At 30.1% G+C, this 25,832-nt stretch overlaps 1 protein-coding gene across 2 annotated transcripts in view; it reads left to right on the top strand.

Moving 5' to 3' along the window:
* Positions 1-25,832, top strand: part of LOC147807340 (uncharacterized) — a 356,527-nt gene that overhangs the window by 85,550 nt on the left and 245,145 nt on the right. Inside the window, exon 3 of one of the 2 annotated variants that reach the window (XM_087168312.1) lies at positions 12,610-13,043. The exons of the other annotated variant lie outside the window; for it this stretch is intronic. Coding sequence (XP_087024438.1) covers positions 12,610-12,928 — 319 coding nt within the window. The 3' untranslated portion in view covers positions 12,929-13,043. Of the gene's footprint in view, positions 1-12,609; positions 13,044-25,832 lie in introns of those variants that run through there. 2 annotated transcript variants of the gene reach the window in all.

Raw genomic sequence — 25,832 nt, 5'->3', positions numbered from 1 at the left:
TGTTAGTAATAATATCTGTTTTAAAACACTCGTCACATTATTTATTTTTCTACGACGGGGGGAGGGGGGGGCATCCAGAGGTAAATATTTCAGACAATCGTAATTCGATTTTGATAGGATTTTTTTTTTTTTTCAAATTTTATACAGATTGCGATTCTATGTAATTTTATTTTTTTGCAAATTTCATAATTTTTTTTAAATTTTATACAGTGCATTAAAATTTTGTAAAGAGTTGTTAGATTATTTCAATAACACAATTCTCCAATGTCTTTTAAAATTGAGGATTAACATTCTGTTTATATAATTAAAATAGCTTAATTGTGTAAAATTAAAGAAAATTTCGTTTTTCTCTTTAGAATTAAAGCAACTTTTCTAATTTACACAAAACCATACATTTCAAGATTTTAATTGCATGAGAAAAAAAAACGTCGCATCGCAATCAAATGAACATTTTAAATCCAATTTTTCATTTGCGGATGAATTAATCGATCTTTTAAAATCATCAAATTTTTGAAAAATATTTTGCATGAAACGTAAAAAAAATCATATTGCTAATTGGCAAAAAAAAATTTTTTTGCAGTAAAATTGTTTTTAAGGATATTATAACAATTATTATATGGAAATTTTTCGTGTTGATTTGAATAAAAATTAGATTTTTATTTCCCCAATGTATGCTTTTTTTCTATTTTCATCTTTAATTCTCTTTTTACGTCACAATTTAATTTGTATAATTATTTACCTTGCAAAAAATGCAGAAAAATCTATCAGATGATAGATAAAATATATTTTAAAGATTGCTAAGAATGACATATTTTGAGTGTATAGATACGTATAATTTTTGCCGAAAAATGCATCAAAAGGAATGTTTTATTGTCGATTATGTTGATTTATATTATTTTTTTGTGAGTGTTTATCGCACAAATATTGGAACGAAAAAATTTAAATCGTAAATAAAATTTGATTTTTTTCCGTTAGGATAAAAAAAAAAAATTAAAAAAAAAGCACGATTAAAATTTTTTGCATTTTTCAATGTTACATGCTTTTACTCAAATTTTTATGATTTAACAACAGAAATTTCTTTAAATTGTCACATATTTCAAAAGTAAAACAAATTTCATAGCAGTTATAAAAAGAAATTATGAACTTTTTTCCTTAAAGATTGGCATTAAGACTGGCCATTAAAATTGCTACACCAGGAAGGAATGCAAACAATAGAATGATATTAATTGGGTACATACATTATAGTTGGAAGAACAAGTGATTAAATTTTCAGGATATTTGGATGTTAGATCCTGTTGAATCAGTACTCAGATCAGCCTCCCCTGGCAGCAATAACAGCAGTTATTCTCCTGGGCATCGAGTCGAACAGAGATTGGATAGCATGGGCTGGTACAGCATTCCATACAGCTTCAATACATGCCACAATTCATCGAAAGTAGTGACTGACGAGTGGTGGCGTGGCAGTCGTTCTGCAACCATTGACCAGACATTTTCAATTGGTGTGAGATCAGGAGAACCTGCTGGTCAGGGCAACAGGCGAACATGTTTTGGGTCAAATAAGGTCAAGACAGTGCGGGCAACATGCGGTTGTGCATGAATGTAGCGTTATGGAGGCCTCAAAGATAAGGCAGAGCAATTGGCCCTAACGCATCAAAAATGTAACGGCTGCTGTTCAAAGTGCCGGCAATGCGAACAAGAGGTGATCGAGACGTGAATCCAATGGCACCCCATACCATTACTCCAGGCGATGGGCCAGTATGAGGATGTCGAATGCAAGTTGCCAATGGGCGTTCTCCACAATGTCGCCAAACATGGATGCGGTCATCTACAGAACCTGGATTCGTCTGAGAAGACGACGTCATCCCATTCCTGTGTCCAGGTTCGTCGTTGATCACACCATTGGAGGCTCTCCTGCCTGTCATGCAGCGTCAAGGGTAGCCGAAGCAATAATCGCCGTGCTGACAGTCCATGCTGCTGCAAACGTCGTCGAACTGTTCGTGCAGACACTTGTTGTCTTGCAAATGACCCCATTTGTTGACTCAGGGTTCGTGACGTAACTGTACGATTCATTATGGCCATGTGGATAACATATCTGTTTTCTCGGCTGTTACTAATCGGGGGCAGCTGAGATCCTGCAAGGGGTTCTATAAGACCATCAGGAAACCATCGATTCCATATTCTGCTAACAGTCATGAGATCTCAACCAACGCAATACTTCGGTATGATAAGCCGCAATTCCGGTAGGCCACAATTTGACCTCGATCAAACTCAGACTCGTGCTGGTAGGCATTTCTCCTTCTTATACGAGGCTTAACAGAAACTTTTTTACCCAAGAACAACACTCAAATTTAATTTTTGTATGAGAAACTTATTGCCAAATCTCTTCGTTTATACACATTGTAGGTGCCGTCTGGTTTGCATGAATGCGCTTATAAGCAAATCATTTGCATACCGCAGCATGCTTTATCCGTCCTGCAAATTTCACGCTCGTGGTGTGCCGCCTTCCTGGTGTAGCAAGTTTAGTGACCAGTAGAGTATAAAGTAGCTAATTAAGGAAATTTTCTGTGATATTAAATGTGAGTATAGTTGATGACGTAAGCAATCTCCACTCTCAAAATAATTACTAACGCAGGGCCTTAGTACTTCTTAAAATCGTTCACGAGTCCATGACAATTTTATTTAAATAATACGCTAGTTTAAAGGTGAGAAACATGCAGCCACCGTGAGTTTCTAAGTGTGGCCTCTAGCTCATATCTTAATTAATATTGAATTATATAGAATACAATAATTTGAAAACTAATAGACTGTAAATAACGTTCTGGTCCATCTGGAATAATAAGTCCGCGACAACAAGATTAGGCAACATGTATACGAATAATTTAGTTTCTACTGCACAATAAATACTTTAAAAAAAAAAACTTTTTTTTAAAAAAATTTTTTGACATATTGAATGAAATTTTTTATTAAAAAAGTATTATTATTAACAATTCATAAAATATTCGAACAATTAATAAAAATTCTACGTGCAATGGAAACTATCCATTCATATGCTTGACATTGGGTTTTTAAGTAAATTCTACAGTTAAGTCCTAAAAATGTAAAAATGTGAAATTTTTAAAATATGTATGGCAGGGCAGTACACGGATTGTAAATGTAGAGCTTTCTAGCGTTCTAAAGAGAAGGTAAAATACCTTATAAAAATTATATTTTAATCTAACATTTTGCTTCAATAATGTTCTAAAGAAGCTTAGTGCATTATTTTATATTAAAAAAAAAGTTTTGCTTGTTTAAAAAAATATTTGAAAAATATTTGAGTGAACAGCAAAATGTTTATAATTAATGTTAAAAAAATAATTTAATTAATCTAAGCTTTTTCTTTGATCGCTTAAATAATTGTTGATTAGGAAATAAAATAAAATTTTTGAAACCTAATCAAGAATTTTGAAACGCGTTTCAAGAAACGATTTGTTATCGAGCGTTATGATAAAATAAGAGAGAAGAAATAATCGAACTGGTTTGAGAACTTGCTATTAAAAATGAAGCTTTATAAATCATTTTCCAGTATTTGTTTTTTAAATTAGTTTTTAAGGTCATAAGAAACATGTGCATATAGTGGTAAGGGGGAAACTTTCATTATATCATCCTAAGAGCCAATGTCCAATATATTGGACAACATTTGGCACAATTTAATCACAGAAAGAAAAAGCCTAACCCTGTTTTTCGAATGTCGCCAAGGAAAATATAAAAGCCATAGTTTAAGTGTCTTACCCTTGAAGCAATGCGATGATCTTAAACTATATAATCCTGATGTAAGGATTTATCTGGGCATTAGTACAGACAAATAATGTAAATATTTGATAAGTTATTTTATTTTATTTTATAACCGTCGTTGAACAGTCGACCCAATTTCATGGGTTTACGACTACTTACGTTCAACTCCGTAGCCTTGTAATTTTAAACCAATCCAGAAGACAAGGAAACTCCTGGATCAGTACCCCCAGAGGTATTGATTTGTTGTGGGAACATGGAGGACTTTGAGACTCGACAGATTTAACGTGCATCAGTCACCATTTAATACACGGGGAGTCTTCGGCCGGCGAGGATCGAACCCACGACCTCTTTTTAAAAGTTATTAAACTTTTTCTAAAAACCACCAATTTGGCGACATATTTCTCCATCTAGATGAAAATTACAAAAATCTTTACCTTATTCTCAGTTTTTGCAAATTTTTATGAGCTGAAGTAATGCAGCATTGGAGTAAGTTTGAAAATATTAAAAAATTGGACCACAAGCAATTTTCATTTTCACAAAACTGTGGCTTTTCCCCATATTGACGTGTTGCGCCATTTTTAAAATAACCGTAAGACTGCGCTGGCTTTTGATTGGGGTAAACTTGACCTTACAGTCATGAGGAGTAACTGTTGCAAACTCACATCAGTTATAAAAATAGCACATTATTTGCAAAAAAAGCATAATTTCATATTACAGCGGAGTCTTCGAAAAACAGCCTGTTAAAGATTTTTAAATTTTTTTTTATGTTTGTAAGCCAAATGATTGCTGTATAAACATTTAATTGGATTTACTTCCGTTGGTTTGAGATTTTTTGCCACATTGAAAAAATTTAATAAAGATTAGAAATTCAATTCAACTAAGCTTTTGGACTGTTTTATTGCATATAAAATATTATTATTTTGTTTCATGCCCAAAATGTTAAGACATACTCTGTAAAATTATCCTAAAATATACGGAAAGTGCTACAAATTTGATCTGATTTCATCATTTTTGCATAATAACTAAAGAAATAACTAAATTTAATTAAATTTTAATAATTGAATTTGTTTAAATATTTTATTGCTTACTTTTTCGGAAGCTTCATATTTGAACGTAAAAATAGCATTTTATGCGAGTATTTAAAGCTTTTGTCATATAAAGATACAAAAATGAAAATTTATAATTTTCATCTAATAATAATAATTAAAAAAAACTAAATATAAGTCTTAAATCAATTTAAAATGTATCATTTTTGAATGTGACAGTTAAAAAATAACTATAGATACGTAAATTTAACATATTGAATTTTTCTAAAATTATTTTATCGCATTTATGAGTTCTTTGAAACTTCACATTTCTACGAGTGAAAGTTCGCTTTTTAGGCCATTATTTAAAAATCAGGTTGCAGGAGGTTATGAAATTTAAAATGTAATACTTTTTGTTTCATAATTAAAAAAAAAAAATTTAATTAATTAAATTTAAAAAATATTTTATCGCATTTTTTAGTTTATTTTTGAAGTTTCGTAGTTCTATGTGAAAATTGCTTTTTGGGTCATTATTAAATGCTCGGATCAGACGGACACAAACATTAAAATGTAGCATTTTTATTTAATAATTAAAAATAACTTTAACAAAATTTAATTAATTAAATTTTTATTTTAGTTTACTTTATTTAAAGCTTCATATTTTTACATAAAAACCACATTTTAAACCAGTATTTAAAGCCACAAAACTAAAAATGTATCATTTTTTATGTTATAGTTAAAAAATAACTAAATTTAATTAAATTAAATTATTGTTTTTTGGCCTTAAAAACAATATATCCCATTTGTTAATTTCTTTGAAGCGTCATAGTTCTATATGAAAATCACATTTTATGCCAGTATTTGAAGCTCTTGTCCCGGGAGGATGCAAAAGTTAAAATTCATAATTTTCAATTTAATTATTAAAATTAACTTTAATTAGATGTAAAATTAATTGAATTTTCTTAAAGAAGTATTTCATCGCATTTATGTTATTATTTTCTTCGAAGTCATATATTTCTAAGTAAAAATCGCATTTTATGTCCTAATTTAAAACTTGGGTCTCTTTAAATTATAACCCAAACTGATAAACTCAGTATCATACTAGAATACGAGACTTGGAGTGTTTCGTCATGTGTAAACAAATCAGAGAAGGTTTCATTCACTTCTTTCTGACCTTCTATTTTTGCGTCTTAAAACTATCAAAGAGACGTTTCCTTTTTCTTCTTCTTCTATTTTTACTTAAAACTTTATTACTATGTTGTTTAAAAAGAAAAGAAAAGTCCGTTAGAACTCGAACTGCGTCTTAGCTGTGATATTTGCGCACTTAGAAGAAAATTTGGCAACCGACTTAGCCTCATCTTTTTCCCAGGTGATGCAAGTCAGTCATTTAATTTCATTGTTAAAAAAAAATCGTTTGGTGATTGTGAAAAAGATTTCATTTAATTATCGTTTTGTGCTCAAGCTTAAAAAGATCCAAACTTAATAGTTTAAAACTAAATACTTGAAACTAAAATACTCTCGATATCTTCAAAGTTGAAGGGACGCTTAAAAAATTTCGAGATATCGAATTTTCGAGATAACAAGTTCAGGGCTAAATATGCTCTATAAAGTGGAAAAATTGATTCTAAAATAGTTCTCTAAAAAGTAGAATCATGAAACATAAGAATAACTACTAATAATTATGTAATTAACTTCGATATCTCGAAAACATACATTGCTTAATAGTAGTTATTCTTATGTTTTATGACTCTACTTTTTAGAGTAATATTTTAGAAAATATTTTTCCACTTTTTAGAACATATTTAGTTCTGAACTTGTTATCTCGAAAACTCGCTATCACGAAATTTTTTTGGCATCTCTTCAATTTTGAGATATCTAGAGTATACTGCACAGCAATGGTAATATTTTAAAAGTAAGACAAAAATAATTATGCATTAAATAGAAAAGAATTGGCTTATAATAAAAGTACATAGTGATTTTTCCGAAAAAATTAATTTTCTATTTCGAAAAATAATTCGACATAACGAGGTTATGAGAAGTTCTTCGACATAAAAATGCAAATTAACATTAGGTGGGTATGTAACGCTAAGGGGACAAATATTTTTTTTGACATAACAAGATTTTCGAGATATAGAAATTCGAGAAATTCGAACTCGTACCAAGCATGCTTGGGAACTAACACTGGGGGTTCCGCGTTCGGCTGACCACCTGACCGGAACATATGCTCCTGTACCCCAGAGCCCAAGGTCAAGAAAACTGAGATGGGCACAGTCGGCCTTGGCCGTCTTAATGGGCTGTCGCGCCACTGAGTTAGTTAGTTAGAAATTCGAGATATAGAAAGTATACTGTATTTTGAAGATAAAATTATTTTAGAAAACCTTCACTCTTTTTCTCAATTTTCCTTTTATGTTCAGTTCAATTTTTTTATTTGAACATTTACTAATGATTAAGAAATTTAATATTTTAAACTAATTTATTCAAAGACACTATTAATGATGACCAAAATGAGATGGTTGTCGCTTCCTCGCCATGTAATGATGTATGGTAATGGATTTTTAGTTTTGAATAAATTGTATTTTATTTTTGCATCCGTATTATTCCATATTTCGAACGTTGCAGTTTTTCATCAAGTTAAAATTTAAAACACTGGATTTTAAGTAAAAAAAATATTTATAACAATACAACTTTAATTGTACAATTGTTAAACTATTTTGTGTCCAGCAGAGCTGAATTGTAATTTTTGTTCAGATTTTGTATCGAAAAAATAAAGAATAAGTTGAGTATGTTGAGATTTGTTTTATTTATTTTTTGTATTTATTCATTTTTTTTTCATTCAGTTTTTAAGTCAAATCGCAAATTATGTATTTTGTTTTGTATTAAAAAAACCTTATTTTCCTTCACTTTTTTTTTTATTTTAAAAAAAAGGTATTGTTTTGATACAGGCATTAAAAACGCCGATATACTTTTTTTGTTGAAAAGCAAGTTCTTATTGATTTTTCAATACATTTCATGAAAATAGAAATTTTAATAAAAAATAATTGACATGTTCAAAACTTAAACTAAAATTAAAAATAAATATTACACACCAAAAGCAAAGAAAAATTTTTTGGGAAATTTTAAATGGCACTGTGTGAATCACATTTGAAAGAAGTTGGTGTTTTGAAAAGTTGAACAACAAGAAAAACAATGTATTCTAACCGCAAATAGTATATTTTGTTTCATAAAAAAATTTTTTTTTTCATTTCTTAGTAATAATTTTTTTGATACTAACACTAAAACCGCGGATTAAAATTTATTTTTATTGACAAAAATATTAATAATTATTATCTAAATAAATATAATACATTAATAGCTATAATAGCTAGCTAAAATAAATATTATGCATTTAAAGCAAAATATATATATGACGTGACGTTTTTATTTACACACTAAGGCCATTGTGTGAATCAGATTTGAAAAAGTTAGTGATTTGAAAAGTGAAAGAAAAACCAATTTAATTCATTCGTAAATTCTTTTTCTCGCCAGCATCCGGGTATTTGCTAACCTCAACACAATTCTGTGAATATATATTTCACAGAAATATTAGAGATTTTAAACAATCAATTAAATTATCCGTTTGGCATTATTATTTCTGTAATTTTCAGCGAATTTCGATTTCTCATTCATTATAATATGAATAATCAACTCTGACCTTTCAGCTATTAAAATTTAAAAGTAAATAAATAAATAAAACTCTTGGCGCCACTATGTCCGGGTTTACCGCCAAACAATAAGATATGTCGTTTCTAAGTTTTACAAGCCACAATAAACTGACAAAGGAATGCAGTTAATGAAAGATTCAAATTATTGCGCCATAAGGCCAGTTGTTCGAATTCAGGCGTTGAGAATAAAGAATAATTATTATTCTTTGAAATTGCTTACTGGAAATTCATCAGCAAGTGGAAATTACTATAATGTTTTCGCGTGAACTTGAGTAGTTAAAGTTGAAGTGTAGGAATAAAAAAAAAACTATTGCAGTAACATTTTGCAATTAAGAATCTTAAGCATGACTGGAATTCGAAGGTCTGGCCGCAAATGCTGGAAGTGAGATAGAATAAAAAAAATGTAAACAAACATAAAAAGAATGCGCTTTCAACGAACTGTTTCGTTTTTGTTACGCCTCATTGCGCCTCAGTCAAAACTTTATCAGCATGATGCTTTATGTTCTTGTTACGAAAAAAAAAATTCCCTAATAGGGAAAAAAGTTTTTAGTATAATTGCTGTTTTATTGTTTTAAGACAAGGTATGGGAAATAAGTAGTGCCTATCGTAGCTGCGGAGTCGGAGTTGAAAAAATTCATTAATTGATCGAAAAAAATCTTTGATTGATTTATAATTAATTGACCTGAGTCAATTATTAAAAATTAATTAATTAATCAGAGTCAATTAATTAAAAATTCATTAATTGACTCGAGTTAGTTAAAAGTTGTTAGGTTCTTTAAATAAAAGATGAGTATTTTTGATCTTACGGAAATTATTTAGAAAAAATATTTATAATTATGCGAGCGAAAATATTACTCAAATGAGTATTATGGCAGTCGTTAAAACTACAACGTATCACAAATTCAATTTACCACATTTTTATATTATTACCGTCGTAGAACAGCCAACCCAATTTTGAGTTTACGGCTACCAATGCTCAACATCGTAGCCTTGTAATTTTGAACCAAATCCAGAAGACAAGGGAACTCCAGGATAAAGTATTGGGAGAAATTTTGCTTTCGTGGAGTACTTTTCGATGGAACTAATCCGAATTTACGTTACATGAAAAGGAAAACCACGAAAACCTCCCATGGTTAACCTGACGAAAAGGGGACTCTAAAGCATGATCCTTCTACCACTGAGGATATTTTCCGTTAGCACTGTGAATGGTGCAAGACGGGTGCGGAATTCGAATCGACCAGTCATCGCTGGGATTCGAAACCGGTTCAACTCATTGGAAGGCGAACGCTCTATCCCCTGAGCCACCTCCGCTCATTTACCACATTTGACCGTTTTTTATTTAGATAATAATTGAATTATTATATTAATAAAAAATATTTCCAAAAACAAACGCATTTAGCTTTTGACAAAAGAAGTCATATATTATTGAAATTAAAAAGTAATTACATAGTTCGCAATTTAAATTATTTTCGCAATAAAAAGTAAATTCCTTGCGACTAGTGCGTAAAATAATAATTCTTTATAGTACGTAAATATTACATCAAATAAGTAGTAGAATAAATATTCAAACTAAATTGCAATAATATATTTCTCAATTTATTTCATTTTCATAATATAACGCATATTCCATAGAATAACTATCCCGTATTTACTTAAAATAACTAGTTCGTTACAAATTTGTTACTACTTTATTAGTTATTTAGGCTGCGTTGCAGTCTGTTATGAAATATTATTCATATTAAATGGTATTTACATATTTCGCAATTTAAATTATTTAAGCAATAATAGGTGAATTACGTACTTAGTAAGCAAAATAATAATTGCAAATAATTCTTAAACACTGCGTAAAATAATTAATAAGACAATATTCAAAATAAAATGCAATTAAATGTTTCCCAATTTAAATTATTTACGTAATAGTATTTATATTCCATACGTTTAATGCATAAAATAATAGTCCCGTACATACTTAAAATAATTTATCCGTAATTAATTTATGCACCAATTACGATTTTATTTGTGGATCGTTATAAGTTATTTAGAGTATGTTTTGCCTGTTGCCTGCTACATATTATTCAAAAGTCAATATAAATTACCAAATTAAATAATTTAAATTGTCACATTTATCAAAATAAGGTGTAACATTTATCAAAATACCGTGTCACATTTAATCAAAATGATTGGAAATATGTTAGATATGTGGAAGTGTTATATGTGACAGTCTTTCTTTTTTTGTGACATATGTGACAGTCAGTCGTTTTTTTTCCCCAGACCTATAACTAGTTGGTTTTGTTAGTTTCTTGAATTTATATTACTTTAAGTTAAAATCCAAATAGAACCTTTTTATTTTTTCATATATACCAATTTATTTTACTATCATAAACTTCTTATTCATATGCAAGATACAGGATATTCTAATTCATATAAGAATCACACATTTGTAATCAATCGCAAGAATAGAGGATTTCATTAATTTGAAAGAAAACGATTTATTAGAGCAGGCGATACTTAGGTAACCTGCATATTTTTCAAAAGCGGCTGGCAACACTTACGTAAGTGCGTTATATAAGCAAGCGTCAAGAACTTACGAAGCGAAGAATAATGCCAGTTTTTATTGTTCTATTTCTCAATGGCGCAACGTATCCCAATTATTTCGCGAATCTTAGGTGATGCAAACGATGTAGGGATTTTTGATAAGGAATATGAAGTTGCGTCTCGGGAATTCGATAGTCATGGAAGGCCGATGAACAACCTGTTCACCCCATTACTTGCTGTAGATCACAGGTAATTGCTAGGAATTCCTGCTCATTCTACGCAGGTAGCTGCAAGGAAATATTCGAAATGCCTAACGATTATTTCCGAGGTTGAAGAAATTGTTAAGTTCCGAAAGATAAAGCAATGGCGTTGACATGGTATCTCAATTATACTAGAATGTTAATGAAAAGTTCCTGATGAATATTTCACTATTGGATTCACGAAAACTGAATCAAAAAGAGACATCTTTCCTCTTAAAGCCATTTCTTTTGTATTTTCAATTGTGAAATTCATTAATGCAGATGCAAATCTGGAACGTATCATAACGTATCATCTGGAATGAATCATAATTTTTACGAATTAATTTTAAATAACTTTGAACTTAAAAATGGCGAGAACTCTTTCTTTAGAGGAAATTGACTCTAACTGAAGCGTTTGCATATTTCCTGGAATATTGTTTCATATTTAATGTAGAACCTTATTTTTATCATTAATCGGAACAAAATTACTCGGCACATTAACTTTATTCATTCGAATTTAAAATCAAACGATTATTGGAGTAGACGATACTTAAATAATCTATATAGGTTTCTAAAGAGAATGGCAACACTTACATAGGCACATTATGTAAACAAACATTAAGAACTTTCGAAAGGTAGGACAATGCCAGTTTTTAGCATCACACTAAGGGTGAAAAGAGTTAATTTTTCAAAGTATCGTATTAATTCGTCAGCAATAAAAAGATTTTTTTTTCATTCAGTTGAGAAATTTTTGCGTTAATACGAAATAGTATATCTCAATCTGAAAAGTTTTCTGGAGAAGTTTCATGGAACTAAAGTAACTGGAGCGTAAAGCACGAGTTTGTGTTATTAACAAACGATTTGCAATTTTTTTGTGTGTTGATATTAAATCCTGTAAAATCAAATGAAAAATTACTTAAAAAATAACTTCAACTTCAATGGCATCCTTTTTCACCTCCCAAAATAAAATCTAAAATTAAGTTAGATTACTATAAAAAAAATTTATTACAATTATATTTATTAGTTTTGAATATTTTTTAAATAAATATAACTGAATAAATAAATTACGTAATTCGTTTGGATTTTTCAAAAATTACTTTCGAGTCTGATTTGAATTAAAATTTATTCCTATTTTTATTATTAAAAATTTCACTGTGAAGAACAAAGGTGATAGGCAAACAAATTCAATAATAAAGTTTTAAATCAATTGTGCCTTTGCATTTGGGGGAAAAAAATTAAGAATATTTTGCTAGAAATAACACTTTTATATTAAAAACTATTTAAAATAGGCATATAGTTTTTGTTTAAGAAATAATTCCCTCCCTCTCCCTCCCGCAGTGAAATTGTCTCGTTTCCGGGCATGCATTGGAGAAGTTTTCGTCCGGCATCCAATACTTCTGCACCGCACTTCTTGAAAATGAAAAAGGAATGGATGAAAAAAGGAATGGATGAAAATGAAAAAGGAATGGATGAAAATGAAAAAGGAATGGATGAAAATGAAAAAGGAATGGATGAAAAAGAAAAAGGAATGGATGAAAATGAAAAAGGAATGGATGAAAATGAAAAAGGAATGGATGAAAAAGAAAAAGGAATGGATGAAAATGAAAAAGGAATGAAGGCAAATGGAAAAGGAATGACTGAAATGGAACGAATATGAGGATAGGTACGAATATGAATATTCAAGCTAATGATTAACATATACTATAATAAAGAATATTTAAGTGTCAAGAATATTGAAAAATAGACTGCGTCAAATTTAAGCAAAAAACAAATTGTTTTTGAGAAGAAAAAAAATATGGAGGAGGGGTCATTAATGACTTAAAGGAAAGGTTCTATAACTGTAATCTGTGATTTTCTGTTTTTTCATTTGGCTCTGGTATGTTCAAAGCGATTTTGACATACACTATAAAACACTGAAGCATTCTATTCAGTTTTGCCCAACATAATTATATAAAAACAACTGTTACTTGGGAATTGTAGCAAATAAAAGAAGTTGAATTATTCAGTGGATGAAACAAACAATGACAACTTGGAATAAACAAACAATCCAGTCAGAAATGTAACATGCATGCGTGTTGCATTTAAGCCAATAAAAATGTTGATATAATGCTTGCTCGTCTGTTACGCTTCAGTTAATGAGAAATATTGTCGTCAAAAAAAGTTTGAAAATGCTGACTTTGGAACAAATATTTATTGTTTCTTAAGAAACGAATTATTTTAAAACTGTTACAATAACATCTATTAACTGCTGCAATTCACATCTTCCATTTGCCTTAACTGAAGAGAAAAAGTACTGATTTCTTACAGTGAAAATGTTACACAGCAAGGCTAGAAGAATTATATCTTTTCTTACTAACCTGAATTTTTTATGTGCCGGGAAGCAAAAAAATTCTTATTAAAAAAAGTGGTCATTTTTTTTCACTAAATAAGTAATTTCTTCTGTTAGCTACTACTTGATTTTTGAATAGAATAAAAAGTATTTGCTTGATATGAAAACAGTCCTGTTTCAGATACGAAGATTTCTAAAAGAATTCGTGTGATGTATATGTCACACTAGGTCAACAGAGGTGATGTAAAAATTTATAATAATAAAGAAAAAAAATAGCAAATCATTAGAAATTTTAAATTCTATAGAAACTTTGCTAGCACACTGTAAAAAGTTCCGGATCAAATTACTGTATAAAGTACCAGCCTTTAGAGTGCCTCATCCGTAAAATTCATTTTACCGTAAAATCTATTTTTATTGTAAAATCCATTTTTGACCTAAAAGATTATAAAGTTTTACATTAGTTTTTATTTAACTAGAGTGATTTAGCGATTTTACGCAAATTATTACTGTAAAAAATACGGTACATCATTTTTGTTCCGTATCATGCTCCCTTTACGAGAAAAAGTACCGGCACACTGAGTGCTGGTACTTTTCACCGGAATTTTTTTTACACTGTATGAAAACTATTAATTTTGCAGATTTTAGTTTCCATCTCAAAACTCGGATTGAATGCTTATTTTAAATAAAATTAGACTAATTAAAATAAAATAAAATTTATTTTATTAGATAATTTTAATTATATTAATTATTTTAATTAGATTATTTAAAATAAGATTAATTAAAAAAATTCTGATTAATTAAATTAAATTAAAATGAAATTAAATAAGATTAGAATTTAATTAAAATGGTGATGGAATAAAAGAATGAAAGAAAATGGTAGAATAAAAGGAAATGGTATTTGCTGCTTTTTTGGTAAAAAGAATTTAATTTAATTTGTTTGTTTATGTCGAAACAAAAAAAGAAAGTCAATTTATTTCAGGTAAACAAAACAAACATTGAAGATTATTGCCCTCATAACAGGTAGTGAAGAAAGAGAAAAATGACTGCCGAAAATCAAATGTCAATAATCCCTTCTACTTTCGCTTTCGTCAAGTTTGGAAACAACGGTTTTTTCCGCGAATTCTTGCCCAACAGTTCCGGCTCGTTGGGACATATCTAGGTGATTTTTCCAACTACGTTTTTCATCCCAAGCGATAATTCCCAAGAAAGTATCTTTTCACTGAAACGTTCAAAATGTAAGCAAATAATTCTAATCTTACGTCAACAGCCTTGCTCAGGGTTGGTCGAGCCCCTCCTTTCCCTCCAAGTTTCCTTTCTGGAACGATAAGACGCAGACGACAGGACAAACACGAAAGCGGACATTAGCGCATGACGCTTATTTGTTCTTGTAATTCAACTACAATGCAAATATTGCAGAATAAAATCTTTTACGAACACGTAAAGATAAATTCCTTTCTCAATGAAAATAAGGGGGGGGGGATCAGCAACCACGAGGCACCAGAGATCATGTCTACTATAAGATAGGGGATGAGTTGCTGCTTTTAGTTTAAGCAGTTCTGGAGACCCAGAAGGATGAGATAAAATTCTTTTTGGAACAAAGTGCAAATATGTCACGCGTAATCTTTACGATCCTTATGGGTGTGGGGGGGTTGTTTGTAAGAATGAAATGTTGAAATGTGTTTTTGTTGTATAACCGAAGAAAATTCCGAAGAAAACCTTCCAGAATTGACACTGATAACAGTTCCTGAATGAAGTAATTTGACTAAGTCACCTGAGGCATAAATTATTGTATTTTTTTAAAAAAATATAATATTACCTGTCGGAATCCGGAATAGTTTCAACATGGTGGACGGAGAAACTGGAAAAAAAAAAAAAAAAAAAAAAAAAACACAGAAAAAAAAAATCCCGTTAAAAAGCACCTCGTTAGTAATTACATGGATTTAACAAGCTATTCAATGCAGGACATTGAGCAAAGAATTTTATGTAATTAAATATTTATATAAATTAATGAATTTTTAAAAAAAGTAATATCCAAGAATTAATTTAAATTTTCGAAAAGGTACTTTCCCCTTTCATTCCATATAACAGATTGACTCTTATAAGCAGTTCTAAAATTTTTTTAAAATTGAATAATCACGCTTATTGTATTTTGATATAACAATAGTAGAAAAATAATACTTTTATAATCAGTTACTCTTCTAAAAATTTTATTAAATTCAAATAATTTATCATTTTTTATAATATTTTTAACCAACTATAAGATTATTGTTAATGTTAATTATACTATTACTGTTATTATAATATTATACATCATTATGCTATTATTATATGTAATATGGTACTATTATTATATAAAACTTATCAAAAGATTATTGTTAATGTTAATTATACTATTCTGCTATTAATTATATATTGTATAATTATGTGAAGATTGTTCCATAAAGTGTTCCATAAATTTATGGTCTTATGCAGGTTTTCTGTAACATTTTATCCTTTAAAACTTTAAACTATATTGTCATGCACTAGTTCTCACAATACTTATGTAGCTATCTATATATATATCTCTTACACGGCGACAAAGAAAGGCTTCGTTTCTTTTTCACGTTGGCAACAAAGAATTGAAATATCAAGCGTAAAAACTGTCATAAGCATGAAAGCGTAAACGTACATGCTTACAAATTTCTGAATGAAAAATTGAAACAAATTGAGCTATAAGTTAGGAAGAATTGAAAGGTTAAAAGCGAAAAATGTATTGTAGATGTCAATTGTAAGATGTCATTTAATTCAATTTATAACTTTTTATTTCAATAACTTATTATTGACTAAGAGGAATTAGTTTCAAGGATTTTAATAATTTTTTCAAATTTTTAAGATTTTACCATAGAACACATTTCAAATGGATTTAACTAGTAAACCATAAAAAATTGCATAGCAATGCTCGGGGATTGGGTAGCGCCAGCGAGAAGGGGGCAGAGCCCACTAGGTCATTATATTATATGTAAATTAGGGGGCTCCAATCACAAATCCCGTAAGTGCTTCTTATTCGTCAATTGTTTTTATATGTCGGCTAGAGCAGTGGTGGCTCAGAGGCCCGGTTCACCTCATTAGCCTACCAATGAGGTAAACCGGGTTCGAATCCCGAACCCGGCTTACACCGACCACAGTGATGACGTAAAAATATCCTCAGTGGTGAAGGGATCATGGGTTAGAGTCCCCTTGCCTTCCGGCTAACCGAGGAAGGTTTTCTTGGTTTTCCTATCCATGTAACGCAAATGCGGGTTAGTTCAATCAAAAAGCCCTCCACGTAGGAAAAATTTCTCTCAATACTTGATCCAGGAGATCCCATGTCCTCTGGATTGGGTTCAAAATTACAAGGATATGGAGTTGAACAATAGTAATCGTAAACTCAAAAAAACTGGGTCAGCTGTTCAACGACGGTTGTAAAATAAAATATAATATAAGTCGACTAATCGCAGCCTAATAGGCTAATAGTAACAAAATAAACGATTAAAAATAATAAAATATTTGAAGAAAAAAAAAAATCTTAGAAATACGCAAAAAACTAATCAATGAAAAGTAATTTTTTACTCGCTAACAAGACTTAACTTTTGGCATGAACAAAAACTTGAGCTTATAAAGTAAAGGTCTCACGTGAGATAAATAAATATTCCTATATTAACGAATAAATATTCATTATTTAAAGTAAAAAAAAGATGAAACATTTTTTTCAAAATAATTAATTGAAAATTGCATTAACATTCGATGAAATTCGAATTTCGAAAAAAATTCGAGTTAAGTTCAGAAATAAAAATGGTCCTTATAGCACGTCAAATTTCAACTCTGTACTTGTAATTCTGTGGTCTTCAAAGCAGCTTAATATAGCATTTTTTTACCATATGTTTTAAAGTTGATAACTCTGGAATCTTAATTCTTCACGAATTCCAATCGAATCTTAAATTATTTTATTCCATCGTCCTCCCTGTGCTTTTTCTAGAAAATTCTGTAATTTCAAGTTTCTAAGCTTTATAGTTTTTGCGCATCAAAACAAAATGTAGTGTAAAGTTGAACACCCAAAACAGCCGTGGTAAGACCCATATTGTAAGATGCTCATGTGTTAAGAAATGGAATGATTTTTTTCAAGATATGCATGGAAAAACAAAAATTATATTTTGCTAAAAGAATTCACACACATAAGATAACATTGTTTTGAATAAAAACTGTACAAAGAATGTATATTTTCATCTCTGTAACGCGTAATTAACAACAACCTTCAATTTAGTTTGTAGTCTTATAACAACTTGTTTCACAACATCTTGTGGTTTTATAATAACTTGTGGTTTTATAACAACTAGTGGTTTTATAACAAATCTTTTAAGCTCTTCTTTTCATTCCCTGTAAAATAGTATTGCGATAAAGTCTGAAATCAAATAAAGGTATTTTATAAAGGAGAAGCATAGAGAGAAAATAATCCTTCTAATCTTTCATCACCGGAATTGTTCAAAATCAGACGGATAAAAAGACCTTATCAAAAGAAAAGAAGATATATGACATATTAAATCGAATCCCTTTGCTCCTTTAATTCTAATTGATGAAACAAAAATCTAATGATGAAATATCTGTAAACTTATCTTCTAAGCAATCCTATATCAAATGGAATCTCTTACAGTTTCCTGCATTTACACAACATTTAGTCGTTTGAAAAAGTCAATAAGCAGACGATGTTATAAGAAAGAGAGAAAATAAATAATTCCGCAGACGATGCGTGTTTAAAATTTTTATATCAATAGTAAGAGGGATAATATATTTTGATAGATTTTTGAATTCTATCCTACTACTCAATGACCGAGCAAATTGATTGTGACCTTGACTTAAATTAAGAGAAGGAACTACCGTTATATAACAAGAAGTTAGGATAAAAAAAAAAAAAAAAATCTGATTTTCCTTGTACGTCTGCAACCTTGTCTGATCCTGAAGTTGTTGATAAGAAAAAAAACATAAATTAGGAAAGTTGGATGATTAATTATTTGAATTTTAAAATTGTGAAATATTTTTTGTGTTTAAATGAATTTATTTATAATTTAGAACAACACACAAAACAAAATAGTAATAAGAGAACTGTCTTCAATAAAAATGAGTTTGCATTTAAGCAGTGCACTTGGAAGATTTATGCTTGATTAACTTTATTTGAAGTAAATTTGAGATTTATTTAACTCCGTTTGAATGGTCAGTTTTTTTTTTAAATTATCCGTTTGACTTATTAATAATCCTCGAAAAATTACAAATATTTCATCTACAATAAAAATTGCAACTCTGAAGCAAAATAAATAAATAAAAAAAAATCTAGAGTTAAATTAGATAATAATAAATCTAAAATAAAATAAAATGCATAATAAAATAAGTAATGAGATAAAAAATAAGATAAAATAAAATGTGCAATAACATATAAATTGAAATAAAATAAAATAAAATAAACAAGTAAAGTATAAAATAAAGGAAATATAAAAAAGTATAAAAAGTAAATAAATTAATAAAAAAAGTATTAAATCTAAAAGAAAAGAAAATCCAAAATATATAATTACATAAATAGTTAGAAAAAATGAAATAAAATAAAATGTACATTAATATATAAATGGAAATAAAATCATACAAAATAAACGAGTAAAATAGTAAAAATTTTATAGAAAAGTGTAAAAAATAAATAAAAAATAAAATGAAATCATAAATAAAATAAAATAAGAAAAATTAAATTGTTTAGAAAAACTGTCTCCTAAACAATACTTACGACTAAACGATTTAAATAATATTTAAACTATATAGGTGAGCGCATCTTAGAGTTTTACTGGTAAAAAACAGCTAGATTAGGCAACAAGATGTCGCTGTGCATTATGTCTAGTGGAAGTGCCTGAAAATCTAAAGTTTCTATCTGGAAACAATACCATGAAAGAGTTTGATTAAAAATGTTAACCTTTGGAAAATATTTTGAGCATTATAATACTACCCATGAATCTTGTAAACTGAACGTGGCCACACTCCTGGTAAGCTAAAAAAATTATGCTATGCACTAATCCTGAACAAAATAAATAAATAAAAATTCAGATCATTCTTGTTTTTGTTCAGTTTTGCGTGTGTGCTGCCCCACTTTTTAAAATGAATTTCTAAAATTACGCAGCTTATCTATATTGTGAAATCTTTGACTTATAAACGATTCAATCGAATCATATTCATTGTGAACTAAAACTGTATAAACTTATTAACATTATGAACTAAACTTTATAGCATTATATTAACTATATAAACTGTATATAACTTAAAACTGTTTGTCGTATATACATTTCAACGCTATTTGGAAATGACATTTGAAACAAATAATTCATATTTATTTGAATCCATATAATTGATAATCATTTATGTACTATATGAATAATTCCTATTCAATTGAATTCCTCTACATACAGAATTATAAAGTTCAACGTTTGGAGACATGAAAGTTTTAAGTTCCTTATTCTAACATAATCTATTAATTTGCATATAAAAAACAAGGAAAAAGTGTAGAAAATGAAAAAAAGTGGCAAAAAACAAAAAAGGTAAAAATAGAGTTAAGTAAATTAAGTTGAATCCAATGTAAACCTATTTCCGTAGAAAAACTCCCTGATGAGTTTATCAAGCAAACACTTAAAATTAAATATAGGTTTAAATTATCACGTTATCTACGCTAATTAATTAGCATAATTAAAACAAAAATATGAAACAGTCTATTTGTTTACGTGAAATGCTCGTTTTTAGTCTATCATTTCGTCCAGCTTATAGCTCCACTTATTCCAGCTATTGCCAAAGCGAGATAAGAAATTTCATCAGTTTTAGGAAAATATAAACATTAGTGTTTTAAAAATGTAAATAATTTTTTTTGCTATGATTTTATAGAGGCTTTACGTTGAACTTACGGCGTCTCCATAACCGCATGGCCGTTTTTTGTTCGCAAACTGGCACTGGTCCAGATATCCCCAGGGCCCGACTTTGCCTAATTGGACCGAGGGGCAAAAACTTCTTTGTGGGCCCCCTCTGCTTTACTACTTCAGTAATGAAGAACTAAATTTTATTGAGGTTTTTAAATTTTTTACCTCATTATATATAACAAGAAAATTGACTAGAATGGGCGTTCAGAAAATCATAAAATAGACAGAACGTCCATTTTATTGATTTTCTGACAATTTTACGTCCATCATGCCGAATGCAATTTTCTGATTGTTAACTTTATCATCTAGCTGCGAAAAATTCGTATCCTTGTTGATTGACGTTAGGGCGGAATTCAGCTAAATTTTCGCCATTACGATGGTTCAATTTAAGCCAATCAGAAGCCTGTATTTTTGAAAACATATCGTATTTTGCGATATGTAAAAATACAGGATTTTGATTGGCCAAATTTATCCACAGAAAGCTAAGGATTTACGAAATATAGATTGTGTTCATACAATAGATTAATGAAGCAGTAAACATAAAACTGACGGATTTTACACTGTACTGATATTTTGTTTTAAAAAAGTTCATTAAAGAAGGAAACGTAAAATAAACTTTCTATTTAATTTGGGGCCCCCCTCTGATATGGGGGCCCAGGGGCAACTGCCTCGTATGCCCCTGTCTTAGTCAGGCTATGGATATCCCCCTGTCCTATACTTTCCCTTTCTTAATGTCCTCTAAATGCATCTAGAAACGTCTGCGTTAAAGAAAATATGATAAAATTGTACCTCTAATTTTCTCTAGTGAGTTCTACATTTAAAAAGAAGAATTTGTTTAGATCTTAATAGTGCGCAGTTTGTAAAACAAGTGTCTCTATCTATAAATAGAAAGAGACGGGTTAAAAATAGGAAAGTTTGTGACACAAGTGTAATTAAAAAGTTGGCAACTATTTATGCGGCGAAGTAAACCAGAGGATGAGATCATTTAATGACAACTCTGTAAGCAATAAGCTTATTAAGAGGGGTGGGCAGTTCCGCATCATGATTCAGAAGGTGTTTCGCGGCGGTTAAAAAAAACCACGTGTCCCTGATTGCAACCGCATCAAAATCACGAGTCAGATGACTAAGTAAGTCAAAACAAAAGATTGTGTATTTAAGTTTGGAATGATGCCCAACATAGGGTGAAGGGGTGTACCAGGATTGTTTCGAATCTTTTTAACTAGCCGAAGACGGGAAAGAAAAAAATTCTTAAAAGACGAGTGGCGCCGTGGCTAACCGCAATTGGTGATGTCATAAATACATGAACTTTCTGTTACATTTTTGTGTAGGCGTTGCCAAACAGTATAAAATTATTATCGTTTTTTTATTAATCAGGAGGGTAGAGAAAGGGGTGAGGCCCGGTGAAATGTTGATAAACTTTTTATGAGCGCCGGGATGTTTGATGTTGTGATTATAATTTTTTTTCTTCTTCCTTCGGTTGTTTACTAACACCAACTCGTGGAAATGAAACTTTGTAACCGTCACTGTCAGATGGTTTGGCGGCGTAATTCTTTCGAGTAAATTTCGAAAGGGTCATGTGATTTCTACAATCGAGTTCTTTTTGAAATAACAAATCATAAATACGCATTTAATTGTCATGATTCTTGAAATGATAGCAGGAAAAGAAATCGAAAATAACCGCATCATATTTTTTATTACTATGTTATTTTAAATTCTTTTGCCAGTTCGAGTCGGAAAAATTTGCTCGATTTCGACTAAATAAGTTAAGTTCCATAGATCAGCTGATCCCAATTCTTGTTTATGGAACCCTAAACCAGCGGTTATCAAATGGTTTTCCGCGGAACTCTAGTGTTTCGTACATAGTTATAATTATCACCACCAGCCGAAGACTCTCCGTGCAGTAAATGGTGACTGATGCACGTTAAATCTGTCGAGTCACAAAGTCCTCCATGTTACCGCAGCAAATCAAACCTCTGGGGGTACTGATCCAAGAGTTTCCTTGTCTTTTGGATTGGGTTCAAAATTACAAGGCTACGGAGTTGAACATTAGTAGTCGTAAAAGCAAAACTGGGTCGGCTTTTCAACGGTTGATATAAAAAATTAAAAAAAAGTTTTTTATTTTATAACCGTCATTAAACAGTCGACCCACTTTCGGGTTAACGACTACTAGTGTTCAACTCCGTAGCCTTGTAGTTTTGAACCCAATCGAGAGGACAAGGGAACTCCTGGATCAAGAGTTGGGAAAAATTTACCTTCGTGGTGAACTTTTTAAGGAAACTAACCAGCATTTGCGTTAAATGGAGAGGAAAACCGCGAAAATCTTCGACGGTTAGTTAGACGGAAAGGGGACTTTAACCCATGATCCGTCTACCACTGAGGATATTTCATGTCAGCACTGTGGTCGAAGCAAGCCGGATGTGACATTCATATCGACCAGCCATCGCTGGGATACAAACCCGGTTCACCTCATTGGAAGGCGAGCACACCATCCCCTGGGCCATCACGGCTCAGTATTAAGTATTGAAGTATAAGTACCCGTATAAAGCGTTGAATTAACTATGAAAAGGACATGCATTTATAAAATATTGCATTATTATTTATTTCATCGCACTTTTCAAATCAAAATAAAATAACTAGGTTGTTAATAAAGAAATGTTTTCCTAATAGTGTTAGCAGAATTCATAAATTAATTAATAGTAATTTATAAATGTCGTAACTAGTTAATAGAGAAACATAATTCTTAAAACTTGAATTTGGTTATTATATTTTGAAATGAAAAGTTCGATGAGCAATACTTATGGATTTGTTTAAAAATGCACATTATTTTCCTAATTTATTGTATAAGTTGTTACCGAAGAAAAAAAATATTAATTTTTTTAAATTTTAATATTGGTCCTGCTTTTTTATTGGCATTTTACATAAATAATTACATATAAACAAACGAAATATCAAAAAAATTATGGAATATTGTTTCATAAATAATATTCTGGAACCCCTGTGATCCTTCTGAGGAACCGTAGAGCTCCGTAGAATTATGAAAACTAATTCGAAAAATATTTATAATATTATTTGAACAAAATATTACTTAAATGAATATTGGACAATTTAAGTTATAACTTACTTCTAATGTAATTTATCGTATTTTAACGTTTTTGAGCTTGATTTTGATTGAACCATTACAAAAGTACATAAATTCCAAAATAATAATAAAATAATAATAATTTACTTCATTTGAAAAGTTAAGGTAAAAGATAGGCAAATGAATCAAATTAAGACATAACCACCGAAACTATGTATCACATTCAGACACAGCCGCCGGTGGCTATAATTCAGACCCGTATAATATACACGAACGCGTGAACCCCGTTTACGGAAAATTTGTCAACATCGCTGAAAATTTTGACCATTATTAAAGAAAAGAATTTAAAAAAAACGCCTTTTTTAAGAAACTTGGTCTTTTTCGTATTCCTGAGAAAAAAAGATTAATTTTTACTCTTTTTCCTACCAAATGCAATGGCTGCAGTCATCCGAATTCTTTATACTTCTAAAGCGTTGACATTAATACTTGGCTCATTGCTTTTCGCCTGAACATATTCAGGTTGATTAAGTAATTTTTTATACATTTTTTAATTAGACTAAAAGCATTGAGTCTGATTGTAACAAGCCTAAAAATTATCAGATGGATGTTTGCATAATTAGCATAGCGCATGTTTGCAAAGAGCTGGATTATTCAGTTAATCTTACGAAAGTATATAATGACTAAGCATCATGTTGTGATGTTTTGAAGTGATATTGCAATTGTTAATTCAATAGTTTTTTCAGCACTACCAGGAAAAACATTTCTGTAGAAAATTTCAACTGTTATATATAAGGATTTCTTACAAACATAGTAATTTTATTTATTTACCTGATACCAAATTACAATATTTTAGTATGATACGAAACAATGCAGAATTCGATCGCAATCGTCAATTTTTCCGATATCGATAATCACTGATAATGTGTAAATTCTTTGCCGATATCTCCTACCATTGTGATGTTTACAAACAGATTACGTCTCATGACTTTGCAATCCTTCACAAGAGGGGCTCGTTCAAAGTGTACTACGAATGTTTTTACAGAGCACATGGATTTTATACTCTATTGATAAACTTAGAATGTTACTAAACTATCAAAAATAAATAGTTAATTTTGTCAGTAATAAAAATAAACATTTTGTTATTTAAGTGTTTTATAATGCGAACAATACAGTAAATCTCTTAATGCACCGTTAGTAATTTTGAACTGTTTTAAAACATAATATTGTACTTAATTACATGATACTAAGTATAAGTTTAATTCAATGATGCCATGTATAAACTTAATTAATTGATAATATGTATAAACTTAATTAATTGATAATATGTATAAACTTAATTAATTGATAATATGTATAAACTTAATTAATTGATAATATGTATAAACTTAATTAATTGATAATATGTATAAACTTAATAGCAGGATACTGTTCCGCAGTGAACTGATCGTAAAGACAAGGTTCCCAGTAGAACACCGAAGTGAAGCATCACTGACTGCGGTCAGTAAGCGGGTAGGTGACGACTTTGGTCAGCCAACGTAGAGACCGAGGGTGCGCGGTATCGGTCCTCGTTAAACTGTTCCACCGTAAAGTGCTTTACTTCGCGCGCAAGTTGTTGGGCTAGCAAAACGGAGGAGTCATCCCCTCTGCAGAGGATCAACTTCGTGATGGCATGTTTTCGGATCATTCTCAAGGATGATTCTCACACCGTCGCCAATAGCGCATTGTGCAGCTATGCATATTCATACACATATTCCTCTTCACCCTTCATAAGGCTTCTATCATAGTTTCCCATTTCTATTTGTGACACCAGATATTTTGCCTCTTTCCATGTCTTTCCTAAGGTTTTCAATTCACTTATATTCATCCTGCGCCAAGTATTTTTCAGGTCTTCCTCTTTTTCTAGTGCCCAGAGGGTTCCAATCAAAAACTTTCTTTACTCGAAACTTTTCAAGTTTACTTAGAACATGACCAATCCATTTCCATTTACATATTTTAATTTCCAGATCTATCGATTTCTGTTTTCTAAGGCTCTCTGCGTTAAAAATTTTATGGCACCACTTGATACGTAACATTCTTCTTAAACTGTTGTTAATAAATAGTTTTTAATCTTATTTTTTATCGCAGTGTTAAGTCTTAGATCCATGGTGTAGGACAGATGTATTGAAAATTGTAATGCATTTTTTATGTTTTTGTTTTTTCA

Source organism: Parasteatoda tepidariorum, chromosome 7, assembly GCF_982258835.1.
Source record: "Parasteatoda tepidariorum strain Cologne lab strain chromosome 7, Ptep-v5.0, whole genome shotgun sequence".
In the NCBI taxonomy this organism is placed as follows: Eukaryota; Metazoa; Arthropoda; class Arachnida; order Araneae; family Theridiidae; genus Parasteatoda; species Parasteatoda tepidariorum.
The sequence above is the reverse complement of the archived record's forward strand: the minus strand, read 5'-3'. Positions and strand labels throughout refer to the sequence as shown.